The sequence below is a fragment of the Sturnira hondurensis genome, unplaced genomic scaffold (assembly GCF_014824575.4).
Source record: "Sturnira hondurensis isolate 20B ecotype Veracruz unplaced genomic scaffold, ASM1482457v3 Scaffold0009719, whole genome shotgun sequence".
In the NCBI taxonomy this organism is placed as follows: domain Eukaryota; kingdom Metazoa; phylum Chordata; class Mammalia; order Chiroptera; family Phyllostomidae; genus Sturnira; species Sturnira hondurensis.
The window spans coordinates 13,246,195-13,268,680 of NW_028082350.1; the positions used below are offsets into that span (position 1 = coordinate 13,246,195).

At 43.4% G+C, this 22,486-nt stretch overlaps 1 protein-coding gene across 1 annotated transcript in view; it reads left to right on the plus strand.

Annotated features, from left to right (window-relative positions):
* LOC118994823 (phosphatidylinositol 3,4,5-trisphosphate 3-phosphatase TPTE2-like) overlaps positions 1 to 19,656 on the plus strand; it is a 37,450-nt gene extending 17,794 nt beyond the window's left edge. The window contains exons 13-19 of the mRNA XM_037057601.1: positions 6,018 to 6,079; positions 7,772 to 7,852; positions 11,350 to 11,455; positions 13,629 to 13,720; positions 16,258 to 16,350; positions 17,616 to 17,686; positions 19,496 to 19,656. Coding sequence (XP_036913496.1) covers positions 6,018 to 6,079; positions 7,772 to 7,852; positions 11,350 to 11,455; positions 13,629 to 13,720; positions 16,258 to 16,350; positions 17,616 to 17,686; positions 19,496 to 19,619 — 629 coding nt within the window. The 3' untranslated portion in view covers positions 19,620 to 19,656. The remainder of the gene's footprint in view (positions 1 to 6,017; positions 6,080 to 7,771; positions 7,853 to 11,349; positions 11,456 to 13,628; positions 13,721 to 16,257; positions 16,351 to 17,615; positions 17,687 to 19,495) is intronic.
* Positions 19,657 to 22,486: the final 2,830 nt, after the last annotated feature.

A 22,486-nucleotide genomic window follows, 5' to 3' on the forward strand; every position in this document is an offset into this window, starting at 1 on the left:
AAAAAAGTCGATTTTGGTAGGGGTGAATTATTTCAAAAAGCCATTTGTAAACCTAGCCAGTTTAAGTTAAGTTAGGTTTTCTCTCATTCAGCTTTAGGCTCTTACAGTTATTTAAACAAAATTCAAAGTTTCTGACAAAGAATTATATATTCGGTTTTGTACACTGACTTCCAGGAAAACACAGCACTTTGAAACTGCCTTATATGGTTGAGTAGAATCAAGTTTTAGTCTTACGTGAAAATTGTTTCAAGCCCATTAGTAGTAGGCAAGTTCTACTGTGACTCCTGCAGCTTGAAATGTTCTGCAGTATTATATATTGTATATTGTATAAGTATTGTACAATATAAGTATTGTATATTGGCAAATTGCAATACTATGGATTAATAGAGAACATAGAGGTTGAACCATATGGAATCGCCAGTTTTTGACTGTTTTTTTTACTTACAAAAATAGCCACATCACGTGGCTCATAGTGTAAAGCAGTTGATTTCCGTTTTCTGATAAATAAAGCCCAGTCGCTCCTTGAAGGAAAATACTCATTTCTAATTTAAATTTGTCATTGTGTTGAGAGGGGACTTATATCATTCTGTGCCCACATGCTTTTCATTGATTTTCCTTGAGGATTATTCGGAGGGTTGGTATACAGCTGGTGTGTCCCGACCAGAGACTTTTTTCAGTGTTTCATTCATATTGGCTTTGCTCTCACTGGCTGGCGCCTGCACATTACCAGTCATGTGCTACTCAAACTACTTTATTATTAATGTAGAGGACTTATTTAAATCATCTGAATGCTACATTTTTGTCAGGAATTTATTTTGCAAATATCTTCTCCCACTGTGCTGTCTTCTGAATTTGATTGTGATTTGTTTTGTCATAGAGACATTTGTTGCTTACATCATACAATTTATCAATCTTTTTACGGGTGTGGTTTGTGCTTTTCATGTTAAAGAAATCCACATATACACTGGGGGGATGCAGATAACTCTACAGAATATTGAAGTCTCATTTTTTGCATTTGGGTCTTTAATGTAATTGGAATTTGGGAGGGGTGCTTTTTCCCACAGGGATGGACACCATCTATTGTACGCTCATTGATTCTTTATTGACTTGGAATCCCTCCTCGGGCATAGAGCAGGGTTTTCAAATGTTTGGGACTATTTTTGAATCTTCTGTACCACACTATTATAATTTTTATAGCTTTATAATATATCTTGATAAAGACAGGATTGTCTTCTGCCTTTTACATTTAATTTTAGAATCATTTGATCAAGTTCTACAATAAAATATGTTTAGGATTTTTATTGAAACTCTCAAATTTATAGATTAATTTGAAAGAACTGAAGGTTTGCAATATTGAGTTATACTGAATTGTTTTCTATTTATTTGGATCATCTTTTCTCTTTCAATAATATTTCCTACTTTTCTTCCAGATGATCTTGTATATCTTCCATTAAATTTATCATCAGGCATATTGCTCCTATAAATGGAAACTTTTTTCTATTATATTTGAATTGTTTCCGGTTTTTACTCTGATAAATAATGCACATGATTCTTGTACCCACAATTCTGTTGAGTATATACCTTGGACTAAAATCATTGTGTTTTAGAGTAATGCATCTCAAACTTTCATACACAATGTCATCTGTGTTCCCAAACAGTTGTGCCGGTTGGCACTCCACTGGCAATGTGTGAAGGCACCATGTCCCACATCTTGACCAACACGTGAGTTCTTAGCCTTTTGACTTTTAGTTTTGGGTGGGTATGTAGCTGTGTCTCACAATGGCTTTCCTTTGCATTTCTGTGATTACTGAGAAGATGGAGAAAGTTTTCATAGGTTCATTGGTCTGTTGGACAGCTATCCTTTTTTGTGATATTCTGTTTAATTTTTCTGTCCATTTTTCTCCTGGATTGTTTTTTCCCATTTGACATATAGGAGTGTTTTGTTTTTTTAATGTATTCTGGGTTTTTCAACTCTGTTTTTTGTTATATGTGTTGTAAGAAACTTTTTCTGCACTCTAACTTGCTTCTTTCTGTTATTTGGTTAACAGAAGTTCTTGGTTCTAACATGGTCAATATACTATATCACTCTCTCTCTTTATAAGGTTAGTGTTTGTTTTGCTGTCCTGATGCATTTAAAAGGCATTCCCCTATATTATCTTATTGAAGGTTCATTCCATTGGAAATCGATTTTTGTGTGTGGTGTGAGGACAGGGTCAAGTTGCCTCTTTTCCCACGTGACCACCCAATTGTCTCAGCACTCCGATTGGACCTTCATTTCTTCACCGCTCTGCCGGACATTGTGTTTCTGAACTTTCTGTTCTGTTCACTGGTCTTTGTTTATCTGCATGTCGATAACTCAACTATGTTACTTGACACCAGCCGGGAAGTCCACCCAGCTTGCTCTTCTTCACAATTGTTTGGGTTCCATTAGGCCATCTACGTCCCCATTTAAATTCTGTACTCAGTCAAATTACACACACACACACACACACACACACGCTTGATTCGATTTTGTTTGGAGTTGCCTTGGATCTGTAGACTGAGAAGAACTGAAATCTTTACAATACTGAGTCTTCCACCCAGGACACCTGCCTCAATTTAAGGAAGTTTCCTAGATTTTCTTTATTTTTAAAATTATGAATATAATTGAATTTTAGTGAATGCCTTTTCCTGCACTTACTGAGATTATTGCAAATTATGCCTTTTGATCTGTGAATGTAATAAATCACATTAACCTAGATTCCTGATATAAGATGATCCTTGCCTTCCTGAGATAAATAGCCCTCAATAGTGATACCTATTTTTCTACATTGGTGGACTCACTCTCAAGACACTTCAATTAATTTTTTAACATCTATATTCATGAGTGAGACTAGTGTAAAGCTATCCTTTCTTCTATTATATTTGTGCAGTTTTGGATCAGTTGTACTAGTGTTATTAAATGGGTTGGGAATCCTTTGTTTTTTTACTATTATTTAAAAAATATAAAAGATAGAAATTATTGCTTCCTTATGGGTTTGCTATAAATCTCATCTTGTTTTTTCTGGGGAGGTGGTAAAAAAGACTGATTATAAATTAAATTTGTAATGCAATGTTATTGTTCTATTTAGGTTTTCCTTCTTGAGTAAACTTTTTAATTGAAATTTTAAATTTCATATTTCTACTGTAGTCATAATTTTGTCCTTATTTTTATTTCTAATATTTGCACCTTCCTTTATAAGATCCCTTTTATAAAAGATTTGTTTATTAGTTTCTTGGTTAAAAACCTGATGTTTAATGGTATTAATACTGTTGTAATTTGTGTTTCATTAATTTATACTTTAATAGTTATACACTTTCTACTTATTTTGAGTATAGTTGTTTTCTTTTACCTTCTTGAACAAAAAACTCAGCTGATTAAATTGTAATTTTACAACTTTTTTATCTAAGCATTTGAAGTCGACGTAGTTTCCTGTTAATACAGCCTTAGCTAATTTCCAATTATTTTATAGGTACTGTTTTTGTTTTCCTTTAGTTTTGAATAATTCATGATTATTCTGCTAATTCTCCTAAAGATAATTCCAAAAATCTCCTGATTCTTAACCACAGAGATTACATAGAAGCGATTTTTTAAAAATCTGGATCACTTTTAAGCTATTTTAAAATCAGCTAGTGTTTGGGAGTTCCAGCCGTGTTTTCATCACTGATTCTCCATTGTCCTTGTTCAGAGATAGTCCCTTAGCTTCAAGGTGTGTTCCATGCACCAGCAGCAGTAGCAGCAGCAGCTAGGACCCAGTTAGAAAAGCACAGTGTCACCATTTAGCGTGTAAGTTCTACATCGTGGGGAGTGGGGATGGACAGGACTTGAGGGGAAAAAACAAAGCTTAAGGGCTGTTGTAGAAGGTCCCCTAAACAAGCATGAACGTATCTTGCTCTTTGACTATGTGAAAGCATCTTGAACTTGCAGGACCTCAATCTCCCCTTCCTCATCCCAGGTTATTTATCTCACATAGTTGCTGTAAAGATCACAGGAGATCTGTAAGGCACTACCCAAATTTTAATTATCATTATGAAAGTCAGAAATTATGTTACATTTAGAGGAGCAAGATGCTCCGGCCGACTTCCGGGTAACAAAAGTCTGGGTACTGACTCCTGACCGACCAGCTTGGCGGATCACGTGATGTTCTCTGTTCCCTCCACAAACTCACCGGTCAGTGTTCCCGGACACAGTGACGAACTGCAGCTAGGAGCTCCTCTTTGGGGTGCCTTGTGTTCCTGCCCCTACCAGGGCCTGCCAGTGCCACTCATCCTTATACTGGTCAAGTAACCAAATATTGCACAGATCTGTGAAATGGCAGAGTGAACAGATAAAGTTACAGTTTTATGGAACATAAGTAAATGGTTCAAGAAGATTCAGTGAAGTTGAGTGGCTAAAACTAACTTGTTAAATACAAGTAAGACTAATGGAAAACACTGGGAGAAAATTTTCATTAGTAAAATCTAGAAGGGTTCTGCCCCTAGCTGGCTTTCAAAATTATGAAACTAGAAATTATAGATGACCCAATGGTCTAGACTGAGGACCTGGTCTTTCCAGCAAAAAAACTCCAAAACCTTTGTGCAATATCAGAAGTTTAGTGAATAAATACACATTTATGTTTTAAGTGAAAAATAGGCAATAACATTTTTATGATTCCCCGTGGTACCTGAGGCTGGAGAGAGGGCATGTACTGTGGCTGCGCTTGTATTTATCTACAGCCACAAAGATGCAAATCTGCAAAAGTGTTTTTCGAAAGGACAATATCAGAGTTACAGAGATCCAGCAAGGTCCTCCAAAAGTGACATGTTAACAGTCTACGTGCGACTGAAAGCCAGGCTGTCACGGAAATTTTATCTATCACAGAGCATGGTGGTTCAAAGTCCTCTCTTAGAAGTACTTGGCTTTAAACAGTGATTTTCAAACTGTGGGTTGTAAAATAAGTTTAGCAGTTCATTTAAAAAGGATAGACTAGAGAATGTAGTGCATCAGGTTAAAAGGATGAGTTTGGAATTACATAAAATAAGTTCAGCATATACTGGTAAAACAACAGCTACAGCTCATTGTAGAAAGCAACGTATTTTTAAAAGATTTTATTTATTTATCTTTAGAGGGGAAGGGAAGGAGAGAAATGTCAATGTATGGTTGTCTCTCACGAGTCCCCTGCTGGGAACTGGCCTGCAACCCAGGCATGTGCCCTGACTGGGAATCAAACTGCGATCATGCGGTTCACAGGCCCGCGCTCAATCCACTGAGCTACACCAGCCAGGTAGCAATGTATTTTTTTAACTCAGGTTTGTATGTCAAGATAAAAATATAAATTGGAATAAAACAAAAGAGACTTGGAGGATGAAATGACATGAAATCAAGGGTTTGTTTTTAAATGCTACAGGAGAGAGGGAGGAGGAGGAGGAAGAAAAAGAAGAAAGAGGGAGGAAGAGGAGGAATAGGGAAGGAAGAGAGAAAAATGAAGCAAGCGCAACAATATAATATAACAGTGATAGAATCTGGGGACCGGGTACATGGACATACAGTACACTGTTCTGTACTTTTATGTATGTTTTGTAACTCACTGAAAAAGTAAAACGGAAGGAATAAAGGGTATTGCCAATGCTAGATGATGTTTTGGGCTCTACTACATTCTTTTACTGATGTTAGAAAAACAGTGTATTTCATTAGTTCTTAATCAGTGAGTAACTCTTCCGGGTTCCATTACCAGCGCGGAGCAGGTTGCCTCTGCTGGTGACTGCACCCCCAGCCGCAGCGCTGCGGGGACGGCCCACTCAAAGCACATGCGAGCCTGCTCACGACGAGGAGGATTGCCCAGCAGAACCTCTGAGCTGTGAAACTGCTTTGGCGACTACTGAATTGAAATTTTCTGAACAAACACTCTCAGAGTTAAAGGAAACCAATGCAACATGACCCCCGAATATTTCTCAGAGTATTTTTAGACCACGTAGGGCCCTGGTCAATGGTTCGTGAACGAACTTGTCTCTTTTTCTAGGACGAACTGGAACAATGGCTTGCGCCTACCTTATTGCCTGTGGAATGTTTACAACCGCCGAGGTAGGAGGGATGTGCCTACAAACTTTGTCACAGGCTGGTTGTATTTGCTAGTTCTGGAATGTCCCTGGTAGGATTGATCGGATGATTGTTTGAGTTGTGGCACTTGATGAGATTGTAATTAGGGAGGCTGTAATAGGAAAGCCCGGTTTTAACCCTTCCCTGTTTGCTTGCGTTAGTTATAACTGACCTAGGTACCTCTTACTCTGGGCCAGGACCAGAGTGAGGCCAATACGACACTCACGTTGGGCACAAACTTAAGAGAATGCCAAAATACCCATAGTGGAAATACATAACATTCTACTGAAATATTTTTAAAAACCAAAATCAACATAAAAATATCCATAATGTGTATAATATCAACACTGTAAATACAGACAGCACCCAGTAAAGGCAAGGTTAAGGTAAGGTAGGGTCAGGTTATGCAAGTTCAAGAAAGCTCAGCCATCAAGCCTTCGACTGTCTCACCTAGTCTGGCCCTGCTCTCACTCCAACCCGTTAGGGACCTCCTCCTTTCTCACGAGCCGAATTGCAAGATTGGTTGGGTAAGTCTCTGAAGGGCCTTGATCCTTAGCAGTGCTGGGTTCCACTAGGTTCCAACTCAGGACAAAGTCTCTCCTGAGTGTTGTCTTTGCATGCTCAATATTTGTGGGGTCTGAGCCCTCTGGAGATTTCCGAGAAGATAGGGTGGGCTGTTTATGCCTCTTAAAGCAGGGTTCTCGGTCTTTTTTCTGCCACAACCTCACTGAGAAGTCCCTCCTCGGAGGACATGCTCCCAGCAGCTCGGCTTCTCACTGGCCTGCGCCCAAGGGGAGAAGCGGCGCCTCTGCACGATGCCCTGCACTCTGTTTCCATCATCTTCTTCCGTCCTAATTTGAGGCACACAGGTTGTGACCATGAATGCTCAAGGACAGTGTTTTTAAGATTTTATTGATTTATTTTTAGAGAGAGGGAAAGGGAAGGAGAAAGAGAGGGAGAGAAACATTAATGTGTGGTTGCCTCACACACCCCCCAGTGGGGACCTGGCCCACAACCCAGGCATGTGCCCTGACTGGGGATCGAACTGGTGACGTGACAGTTCAAAGGCTGGCATTCAATCCACCGAGCTGCATTAGCCAGGGCCAGGACAGTGTTTTTTAAACTATATATCACAGTCTGTCCATGAGTTATTGGGTTGCAACTCATACATTTTTTAATAACATGGAATAGGTTAGGAAACATCAAAAGGTAAGTGTTGTCTTGTGAAATTCTGTTTCAGTTGGGTGTGTGCATCTCCTTGATTTCTTCATGTAGATTGTGGCTTTTAAAATAGAAAAGTTTGAAAGCCATGATCCCCAGCCTTAGCTGGAGAGCCCGGGCCCAGCACGCCAGGCCCTTCTATCTCTAACTGGCTGCACTCATCCCCCTGACAGGTCACTGGCTTTCTGTTGGTCTCCGTCTTCTCCATCTGTGAAATGGGAAGGTCGGAAGACAGAACAGATGACGTGAGTTCTCTCCAGCTCTGGAGTTCCACATCCTGATGAATCTCTGAATGAGAGCCACCCTCAGTGTGGCTTTGCTCATTCTGTCATCGGGGTGGCCTCTGCCCAATGACCACGGGCTTAGGGAAACACACGCCCTTAGAAACCTAAGGATGCCGTAGGCAAGAGTGGAAAGGGTGGGTGAGCCACGGTTGCATTGTCCTCATTCCTACAGGAAAGCCTTCGTTATTTTGGAGAACGACGAACAGATAAAACCACCAGCAATAAATTTCAGGGAGTAGAAACTCCTTCTCAGGTAAGGTTTCTCTGTAAAGAGGGGGTCCTCTGGGGGATTGGGTGAAGGTCGGCACCTGTTTGATGGTTGCAGTTGCGGCTTCTCCTTGGTGGTCAGGCAGCCGCACTCGGGTGCCCGGTGACAGGCCCCCCTCCCCTCGCAGAGGCTTTGGCCGCTGCCTGAGTTTTGCAAGCACTGAGTTCTCATTTAATCCTTCCATAACCCAAGTGGAGTATACGCTATTACCTTCGTTCTTCCGTGTAAAAGGGTTTTGTTGTTGAAGGGTCAAACATGAAAAGCTGAGACAGTCGTCCAGGAACCCCCCTCACCGTCTCGCACGGCTCCAACACTGACCTCATCATGTGATGGGCCGTGGTTCTCTTCCTCCCCACCCTCTCCCCGTGCCCCCGCCATTCTCTGCTCTTTCTCCGAACCCGGATTATTTGGGTAGAAATCCCAGCCACCAGATCATTTACCCCACAGGTGTTTCAGTAGGACGTCTAACATAAAGACTCTTAAGAAAAACCTTAAAACCATCGATCCCATCTAAAACTATGAAAATATCTTACTAATGTCAAATGTCTGGTTCCTCTTGAAATGTCCCTGTCTCTACCTTAAAATCTTTGAAAATNGGCTTTGGCCGCTGCCTGAGTTTTGCAAGCACTGAGTTCTCATTTAATCCTTCCATAACCCAAGTGGAGTATACGCTATTACCGTTGTTCTTCCGTGTAAAAGGGTTTTGTTGTTGAAGGGTCAAACATGAAAAGCTGAGACAATCGTCCAGGAACCCCCCTCACCGTCTCGCACGGCTCCAACACCGACCTCATCATGTGATGGGCCATGGTTCTCTTCCTCCCCACCCTCTCCCCGTGCCCCCGCCATTCTCTGCTCTTTCTCCGAACCCGGATTATTTGGGTAGAAATCCCAGCCACCAGATCATTTACCCCACAGGTGTTTCAGTAGGACGTCTAACATAAAGACTCTTAAGAAAAACCTTAAAACCATCGATCCCATCTAAAACTATGAAAATATCTTACTAATGTCAAATGTCTGGTTCCTCTTGAAATGTCCCTGTCTCTACCTTAAAATCTTTGAAAATTTTAGTTTGTTTCCATCAGGATCCAAGTAAGGGCCAGGCATTTTGTTCGTGGTTCTGTCTCTCGAGCCGCCTGCCGCCCGCAGCTCTCCCACCTGTCTGTTCCCTGTGGTGTGTCCATCGCAGAACCCCGGATGCTCTTCCTACAGAGTTTACGCATTCTAGACTAGGCTGAGCCGTGCTGAGCGTTTTGCATTTGCTGTCTCATTTTGTATTCTCAGTAACTCTGTGAGTGGGCACCACAATGAGCCCCATGTTACCTTGGGAACTTGAGGTTCAGGGAAATTACCTCTTTAAACCAAGAACGCAAACGAGACCCATCAGACCCTAGAGCCTGCTGTTTCCCACACTGTGCACACAACTTCTCCTACACTGTATGGCCCTCCGACTGAGGCGAGAGCTGGTGGAGAACCCTTACGTACAATGGACATCACTGTGAATGAAAGATTGGGGCGGGGGGTGGTGGTGGTGAAGTGATTTCTGAGCTGAATAGGTACCTTGGCCTTGGTAGCAAAACATTGTAACTGCTGGCTGCAGACTTAGTTTGGGGCAAAAGAACTTAGCCTTATCCCCCAAAACTTATCTGCCGTACCAGAGTAAAAAAAAAAGCTCTAGTCCACGCTGAGAGGAACCCACAAACCTCCTGAAGCCCAGTTCTCGTCGAGCCATTTCCACGCTCCAAGTCCACAGTGGCTTCCGATGGCCAATGGCGACAAGTATCAACATCTTCGCCGGGCATCAAGATCCACGATTGATTTTCCAACCACTCCGCCCACTGTGCGCAGTCACATGTCCCAAGCTCTGACATGTCTGGGCTGCGTGTGGCTTCCCGGCTGTCAGCCCTCGACACCCACAGGCCGTGGTTCACGTGGACTCCCTTCCTGGAGCCCCTTTCCCTTCCCAGTCCAAAGTGGTCTTCCACTCTTCATTCTGGGATTCTACTTTGGTTTCCGTTATTCTCTAGAGGTCGGCAATGGTGACTCCTCTCCCCTTTTTGCAGGCAAAGCTCCTGCCTCACCCACCTCTCCACCCTAGACATCCCCGAGCGCCGCAGGCGGTGCGACCCAAATCTCCTGTCTGCAGCAGGTGCTCACTAAATGTGAGTTTTCCTAACTCCTGCTGCAGGCCCTGGTGCTTTGGGTCCGAGGAGAAGGAACAGTGACAGCTAAGCAGCTTGAGGGCCATGCTTGGTCACAAGCCTTAAGTGGAAGGTCTCAGAGAGTCTGGTGGCAGGAGCCAAGGGGGTGTCAGATGAACTCCTTGGAGGGCCCTCCTTGGATGCCTCCCCTGCCCCATCCCTCCCCCAGCTGTGCGCGCTTTCTCTAACTCCAGCCCAGGGCTGGTGCAGCCCAGCTACCGCCGGCTCTCTTCTGATTTCCTGGGACAGCAACACAGAGCCTGCACCCCAGGGACAGAGTTCCCGCTGCGTGGGTGGCCCTTCTCAGATGCCATCACCTTCTGACTCTGCACTGCTGGCCACTCTCTGTGGACTATGTCATCCACTTTGGGTTCAGAACTTGCATGAGCTTTCTCTTTCACTGGCCCTTTCTCAGGGAAAATGTGGCATTTATATATTTTTTTCAAAAAAGTGTTTAGTATTTTTACTGATTTTTAGAGAGAGAGGAAGTGAGAGAGAGAAACATTGATTGATTGCCTCCCATATGCATCCCCACTGGGGATCGAATTTGCAACCTGGGCATGTGCCCTGACCAGGAATCGAACCCTCAACCTTTTGGTGTACAGGACAACATCCAGCCAACTGAGCCACACTGGCCAGGGCAGTAAGGCAGTTAATTTTCTCAGCGCCTCCTGGTGGGTGGGGAAGAGAGTGAACGTTTTGATCCAGTGGATGCAGCACCAGAACTCTGCAGCAAGTGTGAGCTGCTTGTCACCGGACGAGGGCTAGGCCTAGGGAATTCCCAGGGCCTCCTTGTGAACGTGGAATTGGGGTGGGTGGGTGGAAAGCCAGGAAACCATGGCTGACAGAGGCAAGAGGATGTGTGTCTGCCACTGGTCTGTGGAGTCTTCATCTGGAGGTTTCTCTCTGGCCCCTTCATGCCTACGAGGCTACTCGCCCCCAAACCACAAACTCTCCTTTAGCTCAGTCACCGTGAAGCTCCTACCCTCAGCAGAGTTGTCCCCAGTGGCTGGTGACTGTGTCTTGCTGGGAGGCAGCTGCTTCGTTGGCTCGGCCAGCTCACCCTCTTGGCACCTGCTCTTTCCTGTGATTTCCCACGGCGTTTTTCCCAAGGTGGATGTCAGGTCACGAGACAGCACCCACAGAAATGCATGGTTGTATAAAGGCACCCCAAACGTTTCCTTACTCAATTGCCCCTGTTGGGGTCTGTGCAGAAAAAAAATCAGATGTGCTGATTTTAGACTCTGTCGCCACGTAAATTGAGGCTTCTGTTTTCTCTTTCAGAGTCGATATGTTGGATATTTTGCAGATGTGAAAAACATCTATAACTTGACTCTCCCTCCAAGAAACTTCCTTGTGATAAGAAAAATTGTTATTTATTCAATTCATGGTAAGCGCTGTATGCATTACTGGAGAATTGCAGGGATTAATGATCTTACCATTTGGGAGGATTTTGCCCATAGTTATGTGCACAGCACCCCAACTCGGAGCTGTCTTGTTGGACATCCTGGCACGGAACCCCCGGCACTGCCGTCAGCCCGGCCGTGCTGTGGACGTATTACCAGCCTTTATATGTTCTCTCTTTTCCTTCCCTGTCGCCACTGTGAGGTACTCTGTCCCCTTCCCTTTTCTCCTGTTCTCACTAATGACTGGGGTGGGCTCTTCAGAACAGACCCTTTGCGTCAGAAGAGAGGAAGGGCCTGTGGGCGCTGGACACGCCCTCCTCCTCGTACCCACCTCTGGCCCAGGTTTGTCTCGGCAGAGGCCTGCCCATTTCACTTTGTCACCTACGTCTGTGTCATCACCCTGGTCTCTCCCTTTCCCCTCCCTCCTCCACCTGTCACTCTCTCCCCTTCAGCAACTCTGTCAAAGTGCCTCAAATCCCCAGAGTATAAATGAATTTTGTTGCCACAAATTCTTTTTCACAAATAACCACCAAGCACGTGCTTTGGGCCCAGAGCCACGCCCTTCAGGATCCCTGGCTGGGGAGCAGAGCCAAGGGGTGAGTGCTCAGGTAAAGTACTGGTGGGCCACAGAGGTGGGGGCACGCAGAGAACAGGCTCTGTCCAGCCCGGGGTCAAGAAATGCTTTCTAGGGGCCAGCACTTGGGTCCCCTTGCCTGAGTCTGCACAGGCAGGAGGAGCTGGGGAACCTGGGCTCGGTGGGGTGTCCTTAACCCCAGCCATGACCACTTACCACCAGGCATAAAAAGCCATATGCACTTCAGAAGAGTCGACTGGATCCACCACCACCCCCAACGGCAGGGAAAACACAGCCGTGAGGGGGGAAGAGGTGGGGACAGGAACTGGCCTCAGCCCCGTGTCTTATCTGCCTATGAGTGTGCAGGACTTTGGACTGGCTATGACAGTTTACTGGTCCCTTATTAACAGACGAGTTAAATAATTTTTGACATGTGTTTTGAAAAGGGCAAGGTACAGCCCAGTGCTTTGCTGTGCAACAGTGTCCAACAGAACAAAGGAAGAAATGTGATTTTATGTTTGTGTGTGTGTATGTGTTTGTAAAACCTGTGGCAGAATAGATATTTATATTTGCTTATAAATGCATAAAACAAGAAACAAAAAGTGTGGCTATCTACTTGGGGGTGGAGACTTAAACAGGTGTGGGATGGGTAAGACATTGATTTTTCGATTTCTGTCTTTTTTACCATTAATTTTTAAATCATGTGATTACTCAAAACATTTTTTAATGCGTAGGAATTAATTTAAGCTTGTAAATCAATGCCCTCTTCTTATCACATGATAAGTACATGACTTGGTTTAAGTCCTTATGTCACTGGTCTCTGGCAACTGCCATTGGGAGGGGCGTTCTGCAGCCGGGGTGGCAGTGGGGGAGCCCTAAGGACCAGTTAATAATGTGCCGTTAATGGAAACAAAAGTAAATGAAAATAAAGCCAACATAATATGAGGGGAACAATTGAGAATGATTACTATGTGGCTTCATGGGAGTATTTGTTTTAATTTTGTACTTTTGTTTAGTCCTGAGCATATTTAAGTGAAATATGCAGGGTTGGGGGAAAGCAACAAAATGTAACTGGAGGCTTAAGAAGCGAGCCCTTTGAGGAAATGCTACAGGAAGGGAATCGTTTGAATTGAAAAAGAGGACAAAAAATATTTGGCTATAACATATACTGAACACCACAGGAATGCTTGGGTGTTCAATATTGTCACAGAAACTGCTCTCTAGGAACAAGGGAAAGAGGAATTGAGACTGGTATTAAGAAATATCATGGCTTGAAATTTGAAGGCAGCAACGCATTAGCAAGAAAGGCTGTAAGTCACTGTCCCTAATTTCCATTTTCTAGACAGGTGAAGCTTCAAAATCAAAGTATGGGTCTTTCATTTTTGTTTCTTTCCTCCAGACTCATAAAGTCTGCTTCAGGAGACAGAATTGGCTCGAAGCCTTGTCTTTCAAAGACAAAACTCATGCAAACTCAAATGATTCGATATTGATACATTGTTAGCTGGGATTTCTTCTCTTTTTCATTCATAATGCTAATTGGTGAGACATTTTGATCTTTACTGTGATTTTTTATTTTCATTCAGGTGTTGGAAAAGGCAACGGAGATGACCTACAAGTACAAATAATAATGCGCCAAAAGATTGTCTTTTTCTGTTCTGCTTCTAAAAACTGTAGGGTAAGAGAATGATGACTGAAAAATCATAGTTTTAAATCTCAGTGTCATTTCAGTATGTTGACCCGCCCAAACCCTCCCTCACCATAAAGAGGAGCCATGCTGCTTTGGGGTACTATCCAGTTTGGTGCCCCTGGGTTTGAATGCAAGTCAGAGCTAAATTAAACTCATTGTTCCAAATAGGTTTTTCAAAATAAATCAACAAACAAGTTGCTGGCGAAGATGTGGAGAAAGGGGAACCTTGTGCACTGTTGTTGGGAATGCAGACTGGTGCAGCTGCTATGGAAAACAGTGTGGAGTTACCCTAAAAATTACAAATGGAACTACCTTTTGACTCAGAAATTCTACTTCTGGGAATTTACCCAAAGAAATCAAAGACCCTAATTTGAAAAAATATATGCACCCCTATGTACACTGTAGCTTTGTTTACAACAGTGAAGATTTGGAAGTAGCCCACGTGCCCATCGGTAGATGCGTGGATGAAAAAGCTGTGGTACGTTTACACAATGGAATACTACTCAGCCATAAAAGGAAGGAAATCTTACCCTTTGTGACAGCATGGATGGACCTGGAGAGTATTATGCTGAATGAAATAAGCCAGTCAGAGAAAGACAAACACCATATGATTTCACTCATATGTGGAATCTAATGAACAAAATGAACTAACAGGCAAAATAGAGACAGACCCACAGAAAGAGAACAGGCTGACAGCTGTCATGAAGTGAGCTGGGTTGGGGGTGGAGGGATTGAGCAAAAAAGAAAAGGAAGAGGAAAAACTCATGGATACACACAACAGTGTGGTGATTGCCACAAAGTGGGCCTGGTGGCGTAGGTGGGGGAGGGCACAGGGGGATGAATGGTGATGGGAGGAGACTTGACTTGTGGTGGTGAACAGACAACACAGTGAACAGAGGATGTGTTGTAGAATTGTGCACTGGAAACCTGTATCATTGTGTGAACCAGTGTCACCCCAATAAAGTCAATGGAAAGGAAAAAAATGCAGTCATCAATCGAAATTGATCAAATGAGCTTTTCTTCTGCTTCTGGCACCTGCGTTCCCTCCCTCAGGCCTTCGCAGTTGGTATATCTTTGACTTTTCTCATTGCCTTGGCCGCCTCCATCCTGCTGCAGATGCCTTTGAAATCTCCCTCACTCCCTTCCTTTCTACTCCTATTGCCGCTACATAATCCAGGACCCAATTTGCTCGTGCCTGTATTTCTATAGTTGTCGCTTTACTTTCTCCTCCTTATACAGTGCAGAGCATAGAGTCCCACAGTGCACATCCCAAAATGCCACTCTCATGGTAAACAGCTGTAGGGAGAGAGGAAGACGCACTGTATGCCCACAGTCAAAGACAGTCAATATCTTTGTCTCAATATTCTTCCCTGTAAAGTAAAGATTATGTTTCAAGTACCATGAGAATGTCAATTGGGTCGGCCATGCAAAGTGGCTCTGTAAGTTCTAAATGCCTAAGTAAATGTTATCTGTAATAACTATCAGGCCACTTTGTCACATAGGAAATGCCCCACCATAGTCTTCAACAACTTCGTTCTTATTTCCCTGCCTCTTGAACGCTCAAGATAGAGCCCTATGATACTTGAGCTCATTTCCATCAGTCTCTTGACCTGCAGACTCCCATTCAACTAGACTGGGACACAGCTGGCCCTTGGAACACAACTTTGTAATTTCTGCTTCATGTTTTAACTGGCCTTTCCTCCTCCCCTACCCCCACATGCCCCTTATCTGCGCTCTATTCTTTCCAGAAATCCTATTTATACAGATCTTTCCATGTCCAGCTCAAATTCTGTCTCTTCAGTGATGCTTTCTCACTCTACACCTCCTGTTAACCCCCCAGAAACACACAGCAGCACGCTCAGCCTTCATCACACAGCACGACTCACCATTATATGACATCCTACTCTCATTCCTTATGGAACAGCTCCCTGAGCTATCAACTCAGTCTGCACCTTCTTTTGTGTTTTCCACAGGGTCTAGCAGAGACCTTTCTCACTGTGGGTAGGACTACTACACCAGGATGAATCAATAACAAAGAAATACTCAGTATGGCTTCAAAGGTGTTCATTCTAGAAACTTGTCCTCTCTTTGGTCTCTTCATTGAGCAATCTGCTCTGGACAAGGCCTGTGATGTTTGTTGGACAAAACACGACCAGTTAGGCATTGCTTTTTGACTTTGAATGGCAGCTTGAAAATTGAGCTTCTTACTGTATCCCCAAAATGTGAAAACCAGGGACATACAGGGGACAGTAAGGTTTGCTGGGGTAAACCCTAATAGAAAATGGAATGCTTTGCTTTTTAACAGTGCCCCCCCCGCCGAACCTTCAAACCTACTGGTCTTTTAAAAATGTAGACAACAGTATCACAACTTTATAGCAATAACGATGAACATTTATTTATACATGTAGTAATAGGGCCATAAGATCAAGAGTCCTCGGTAAATAGAGGATGCCTGGAAGAACCTGACTTGTCTCGTATCAGCTGTGGTGGTGCCCCACTCCCTGAGTACGTGTGTTCATCCACAGATAGTCCACGACGTGGAAAGGGACAGAGCGATCATTCATCTCTGCAGCTGCCCACTCGTGCACGACGACGTGAAGGTGCGGTTCCTGTCCTCGGTGAGTGGTCAGACACCGCCTCCGTCCCTGCCACCCTTCATCTTGGCCTTTTGAAAGACACAGGTTTGGGGTTGCCTTTGTCACATGCCCACAGGGGAGACGGAGACATCGATTCCTAGCTGGAGAGGAAGACAAAACCAAGTCAGACCCGTAACACTATTTTTTTTTTAAAGAACATAATGTAATTTAACATTTTTGCTCACTTTTCTAGAGTCTCTACAATTCAAATGTATTAATTTTCACATAAGTAATATAAAAACTAAGGTGTAAAAAAGACAAAGGCGTGTTTTACTGCAGAGCATGCATCGCATTTTTGTTTTATATCTTTAAAACACATTGTCCCACGTAATTTATAAAATACTTTAAAGTGAAGATTTTACTTGTCCCTGAATTGTTATGTAATACATTATAAATAGTATTTTTAATCTGAGATTTACTTTGTGAAAAATAAGAATTCCGCAGCTGTTTTTGCTCAGAGTATCAGAAATGTACAATTTATATGTTGTAAAATGTATGTCCGGGCATTACTCTGTCTATAACACATTCCTAAGTCTCAATAATTCCAATTCATTTCCCTACTAAACCGTCAGCCTAAACTGCCAATGAGAAACTGTGTCCATCAATGCAGAACTTCTCTCCTGTGCCCTCCCGGGGCCCCTGCTGGCTCCCTGCTGGGGAGACTCTACTAAACACTGAAATGGTACATGTGCCGAAGGAAGTGGTGGGGGTAGCTCCCCGTTGGATGGTTGCCCCTCGAATAATGGAGCCAGTCCGAGCTCTCTCGCAGCCACTGGCCTCCGAGCAGAGCACTATGGAGGGGCATTGGCCCAGGGGTTGCTGGGAGTATGTGGCCTTTACGATCTTCAAGGGCCATGAGACGAAAGCACGTTCAAAAACTTTAGGTACTTCTGTCACCACCAATGACAGTAGAAATGGGTGATATTTGGGGGCACAAATACGCACGGATCCTTAGTAGATTCTGTTTAGTACTGTCTAATCCAGATTAAAATGTGTGAGTATCCATCATAGAACAAATACATTTCCCTGGCAATTTCCATGGAAACGGCAATCACTTGAAGCCTCCTCCTTTGGGTCCCCAGCCTCATCCCTGAGACTCTAAGTGCCGCACACTGAACAGGCTACAATTGTTTAATAAATATGTAAATGAAGAGAGGAAGGGATTTTAATTCCTTTGGAGTGATTAGTTCTCAGTATCAATTTTACTAGGAAGACTAACCCTTTTTTTTTTTACCGTGTATTTTTAGGCTCTTCCGAAAGACTACGACAACTGCCCATTTTTCTTTTGGTTCCACACGTCTTTTATTCAAAATAACAGGTATGGCTTACGATGAACTCCGGTGGAAGCAGCCTTACCTTCCACGTCTGTGTAAGGAGTAAGGGCACTTATTTTGCCAATTGCCGTAGGCTCAATTTACAGAAACCCCAAAATGCTCAAGTCGCCATTCTTCGTTCACATACTCATCTTATCCTGGTTATTCTTTAAAATGTGGCTGTTCTCGAGATAATCTGCAAAGTCCCTGCCGCCGGACTGTGTTGAAGGTTAAAACATGGTATAGTCAGAGTGTGGTGATAAAGCTCCCCCCCCCCCCCCATGGAAGCTCCAGTCTGCTCAGTGCCTTAAACACGACAGCTCCCTCGTATGGATTGGTTTCCTGATGAGCGACCATCACCCAATCCTGTGCCAAAGTAAGGCGTCACCTGGGAGGCTTGAGCTCAAAAGCTGTTTGACACAGCAAGACAGAGTATCAGTGAAGACGGCTAAATAAATCATGAACAGTCTCCCATTTAAAAGTGATTTTGAATAACTAAATTCAGAACCACTTTTAGAAAGGTATAAACCGATGAACCGATTGGAAGATTATTAACCGATTAGTAACCTTATTAACCAATTGGAAGATTATTTCCCCAAAGAACCTTTTACCGTGTCCAGAAACTCCTTCCTGACTCGAGTTCTCCACTTTGAGCATTTGTTCTGTGGTGCTGAGAATTCGAGACTACTGGCATCACCAGACCACCCAATACGAAAGGAAAAACAATATTCAAAGAATCACGCAGGTGAGTTTTGAAGTGCTTGTGATTGCACGTGGCAGGAATTGGCAGTTTTCATTAAATAAATTCTAGCCTGTTCTTCAAACCTGAACTGCATTTAACCACACTTCACATCGAGTGAGGGAACAGTAAATTGAACATCTAACCTACACACTTAATAATGCACACACATTTAATGGATTTTGGTAGAGTGAACTTTGGATTGGATGAAAATTTTTACCAGTTTGGTTCTTTGGATGCATACAAACAATAAATTTTAACTCCTAACAGGAGCAAAGTCCCTCAGGTAGGCATCTGGGTGGGACTTCATTTGATGTCCTGCTCAGAAGTGGTTCTTGCTAAAAAGCAAGGACACAATTTTTGTCCTTTAAAAGGCTCATATTTGTTCATATTAGTGAGGCAACAAGTTAGGTCAGTTGCCTCCCAAATTTTACATGTTTTAAAAGATTTCTTCAACATTCAAATTTTCATACTACCTGATAAAGCTGTTTTTGCTAGTTACAAGACTGTTAATCAGCTGGAAATGTCAACTTCATCATTTAAAAGGCACTCAGTATTTTGCCCTGGCTGGTGTGGCTCAGTTAGTTGGAGCATCCTCCCGTAAATTGAAAGGTTGAGGGTTCAATTCCCTGTCAGGACACATACCTGGGTTGCAGGTTCGGTACCCAGTCGGGCCTGTGATCTTTCTCTCCCTCTCTCTCCCTTCCTCTCTCTTACAATCAATAAGCATGTCCTTGGGTGAGGATTAAAAAAGACAGTATTTTATTACTGATGCTAATTCACATCTAGTGTCTCTTGCTGATTTCTGTCACATATAGAAATCTATTTTATTAAATCTGGATGTCATTAATCCCATAAAAGGCAATGTTAAAGGAATCAGTGACGCGTTGTCACTGTGTGTTTGTCACTGAAGACTAAGGTATTTTGCATCTCACTGGCGGGAGCAGGAACACTGGCTCACAGGAAAGGGGGCGGAGACCAACAACAGCCAGCAAAGCTGTTCTGAAGCTTAAACAGAGGTGCCCTGCTGAATGGCTTTTCTGTACGCCCTAAAATGTAACTTTTTCTGTTCTAGGCTTTATCTTTCAAGAAATAAACTGGACAATCCCCATAAACCAAAAACGTGGAAAATTTATCGTCCAGAGTTTGCAGTCGAAATATATTTTGATGCCACTGATGAAGTTGTAGCTGATACCTGATTAAGTGTAACTCCCCTCCTAGGGTAGAATCGTACTCTTCCCAACCCCTGCCCCGTATTTGTGTTTTCAAACCTGTTTCTTCCCTGGTGTACCAATATTTACATACATGTACATATGTTCTTGGGAAAATCTATTAAATATATATTAAATATGGACAAGGGAATGTCAATGGTGATTTTTTCCCTTTGTGAAGAAATATACGTCACACAATGTGTTGGCTTGAGGTGAATTTGGAGCACAGTCCACAGGAACATCATTTACCGCTTTTTAAAATGTGAATTAGAACTTTCATGTCAAAGTAACTGAGAAATTTAAAAATCGTGGTTCTCCCCTATGTGGTGGGCTTACTGTATTTAGTCCAGCACTTTTGGACAAGGATGTTGCCCCTGCTTGGTGTCACATAGTAACCTCGTGTTAGAAAGGCAGCTTCTATTTTCTTCCTCCCTTTGTTTTTAAAATGATATTTTATTTATTTACTTTTAGAGAGTGGGGTAAGGGGAGAAAGAGAGGGAGAGAAACATCAATGTGTGGTTGCCTCTTGCACACCCCATTCTCGGGGCCTGGCCTGCAACCCAGGCATGTGCCCTGACTAGGATTTGAACTGGCGACCCTTTGGTTTGCAGCCTGCACTCGATCCACTGAGCTACACCAGCCAGGGCTTCTTCCTCCCTTTGATTTACAAATGAACAAATACCAGACTGGCAGCAAAGACCGTCTGAAACCCACGGAAATGCTCCCACATCAGCCCTGCACCTGCTTGCCTCCGGCTCCGCAAGTACCACACAGCGCTGAGCAAGCTCCCTTCGGTCACACACACAGACGCTGGGGAGGGTGGAGGAGCGTGTCACTGTGGAGGATAAAGAACCTCCAGGAACTCCCGCTTTTGTGCGACATCACAAGTGGAGGTGAAGGAAATGTTTGTGGGGGGCAGGGGGAGGAGGGAGGTCTAGATTATTATTCCCCACCCCACCCAAACCAGCTTCACCTGGGCTTGGGGACCCCATAAAGGACGGTCACCTTTTCATTATAAGCACTGGTTAGTCCTGGGTCCATGGGGAGTCCTTTTCCCTTTGGTACCTGGTGCTCTTTTAGTCTAAGTGCCTTCACTGCCACGGGATGACAATGCCATGATTGTCCTGGAGGACGGTTCTGGTTTGGCTTTATAGAAATTACCCTTCTTTGACTGATTTTCCCTGTAACTGGCAAGTTAAATTCATCGGGAAATAGAGCAGCAGATAAGAAACAGTGCTTGTGTTAAAATGCTACATTTAGTCCTGAAAAACATTGCGATCTGCACAAATAGTACATTAAAGAAATGGTTTGCATGGGGGAAATCTGGTTTAGGGGTTTGGGGCAGACCACTCCAACTAGGTAGTGTTGTAACCAGCACATCACCCTGATAACAGCTCAGAAGGCCTGGCGGTTGCCACAGCAGGTATTTTTAAAATTATATTTTGTTGATTATGCTATTTCAGTTGTCCCGTTTTCCCCCTTTATTCCCCTTCATCCTGCACACCCCCTCCCATCTGCATTCCCCGCCTTTAGTTCATGTCCATGGGTCGTACATGTAAATTCTTTGACTGCTGCATTTCCTATACTGTTGTTAACCTCCCCCTGTCTATTTTCTACCTGCCGTTCATGCTTCTTATTCCCTATACCTTTTCCCTCTCTCTCCCCCTCCCACTCCCCCACCCACTCCCCACTGATAACCCTCCACGTGACCTCCATTTCTGTGATTCTGTTCCTGTTCTAGTTGTTTGCTTAGTTTTCGTTTTGGGGTTTTTTTTAGGCTCAGTTGTTAATAGCTATGAGTTTGTTGTCATTTTACTGTCCATATTTTTTTATCTTCTTTTTCTTAGATAAGTCCCTTTAACATTTCATATAATAAGGGCTTGGTGATGATGAACTCCTTGTACTTGACCTTATCTAGGAAGCACTTTATCTGCCCTTCTATTCTAAATGATAGTTTTGCTGGATAGAGTCATCTTGGATATAATTCCTTGCCTTTTGTGACTTTGAATACTTCTTTCCAGCCCCTTCTGGCCTCTAAGTTTTCTTTTGAGAAATCCACTGACAGTCCTTTGCAGGTAACTGTCTCCCTTTCTCTTGCTGCTTTTAAGATTCTCTCCTTCTCTTTAAACTTGGGTAATGTAATTATGATGTGCCTTTGTGTGTTCTTCCTTGGGTCCAACTTCTTTGGGACTCTCTGAGCTTCTTGGACTTCCTGGAAATCTATTTTCTTTGCCAGATTAGGGAAGTTCTCCTTCATTATTTGTTCAAGCAAGTTCTCAATTTCTTGAAGTTCCTCCTCTTTTTCTGGCACCCCTATGATTCGGATGTTGGAATGTTTAATGTTGTCCTGGAGGATCCTAAGCCTCTTCTTATTTTTTTAAATTCTTATTCTTTGAATTCTTCATTCTGTTCTGGCTGAATATTTCTTTCTTCCTTCTGCTCCAAACCCTTGATTTGAGTCCTGGTTTCTTGCCCTTCAATGTTGGTTCCCTATAGATTTTTATTTCACATAATGCAACCTTCAATGCTGCCTGGGTCTTTTTTATGCTGTTGCAGTACCCAGGGAGTTCCTGGAGCATCCTGATGACCAGTGTTTTGAACTGTGCATCTGATAGGTTGGCTATCTCTTCGTCACTTAGTTGTATTTTTTTCTTTGAGCTTTGATCTGTTCTTTCATTTGGGACTTTTTTTTTTGTCTCCGCACACCTGTTTTGTAGTGAGGGGCGGAGCCTTAGGTGTTCACCAGGGCGGGGCAACCCACGTGGCTGCGTTGTGATGCTGTCTGTGGGACAGGGGTCTGAGAGGGAACAATGGCGCTTGCTCCACTCTCTGCCGAATTTCAGTCACTTCCCCTG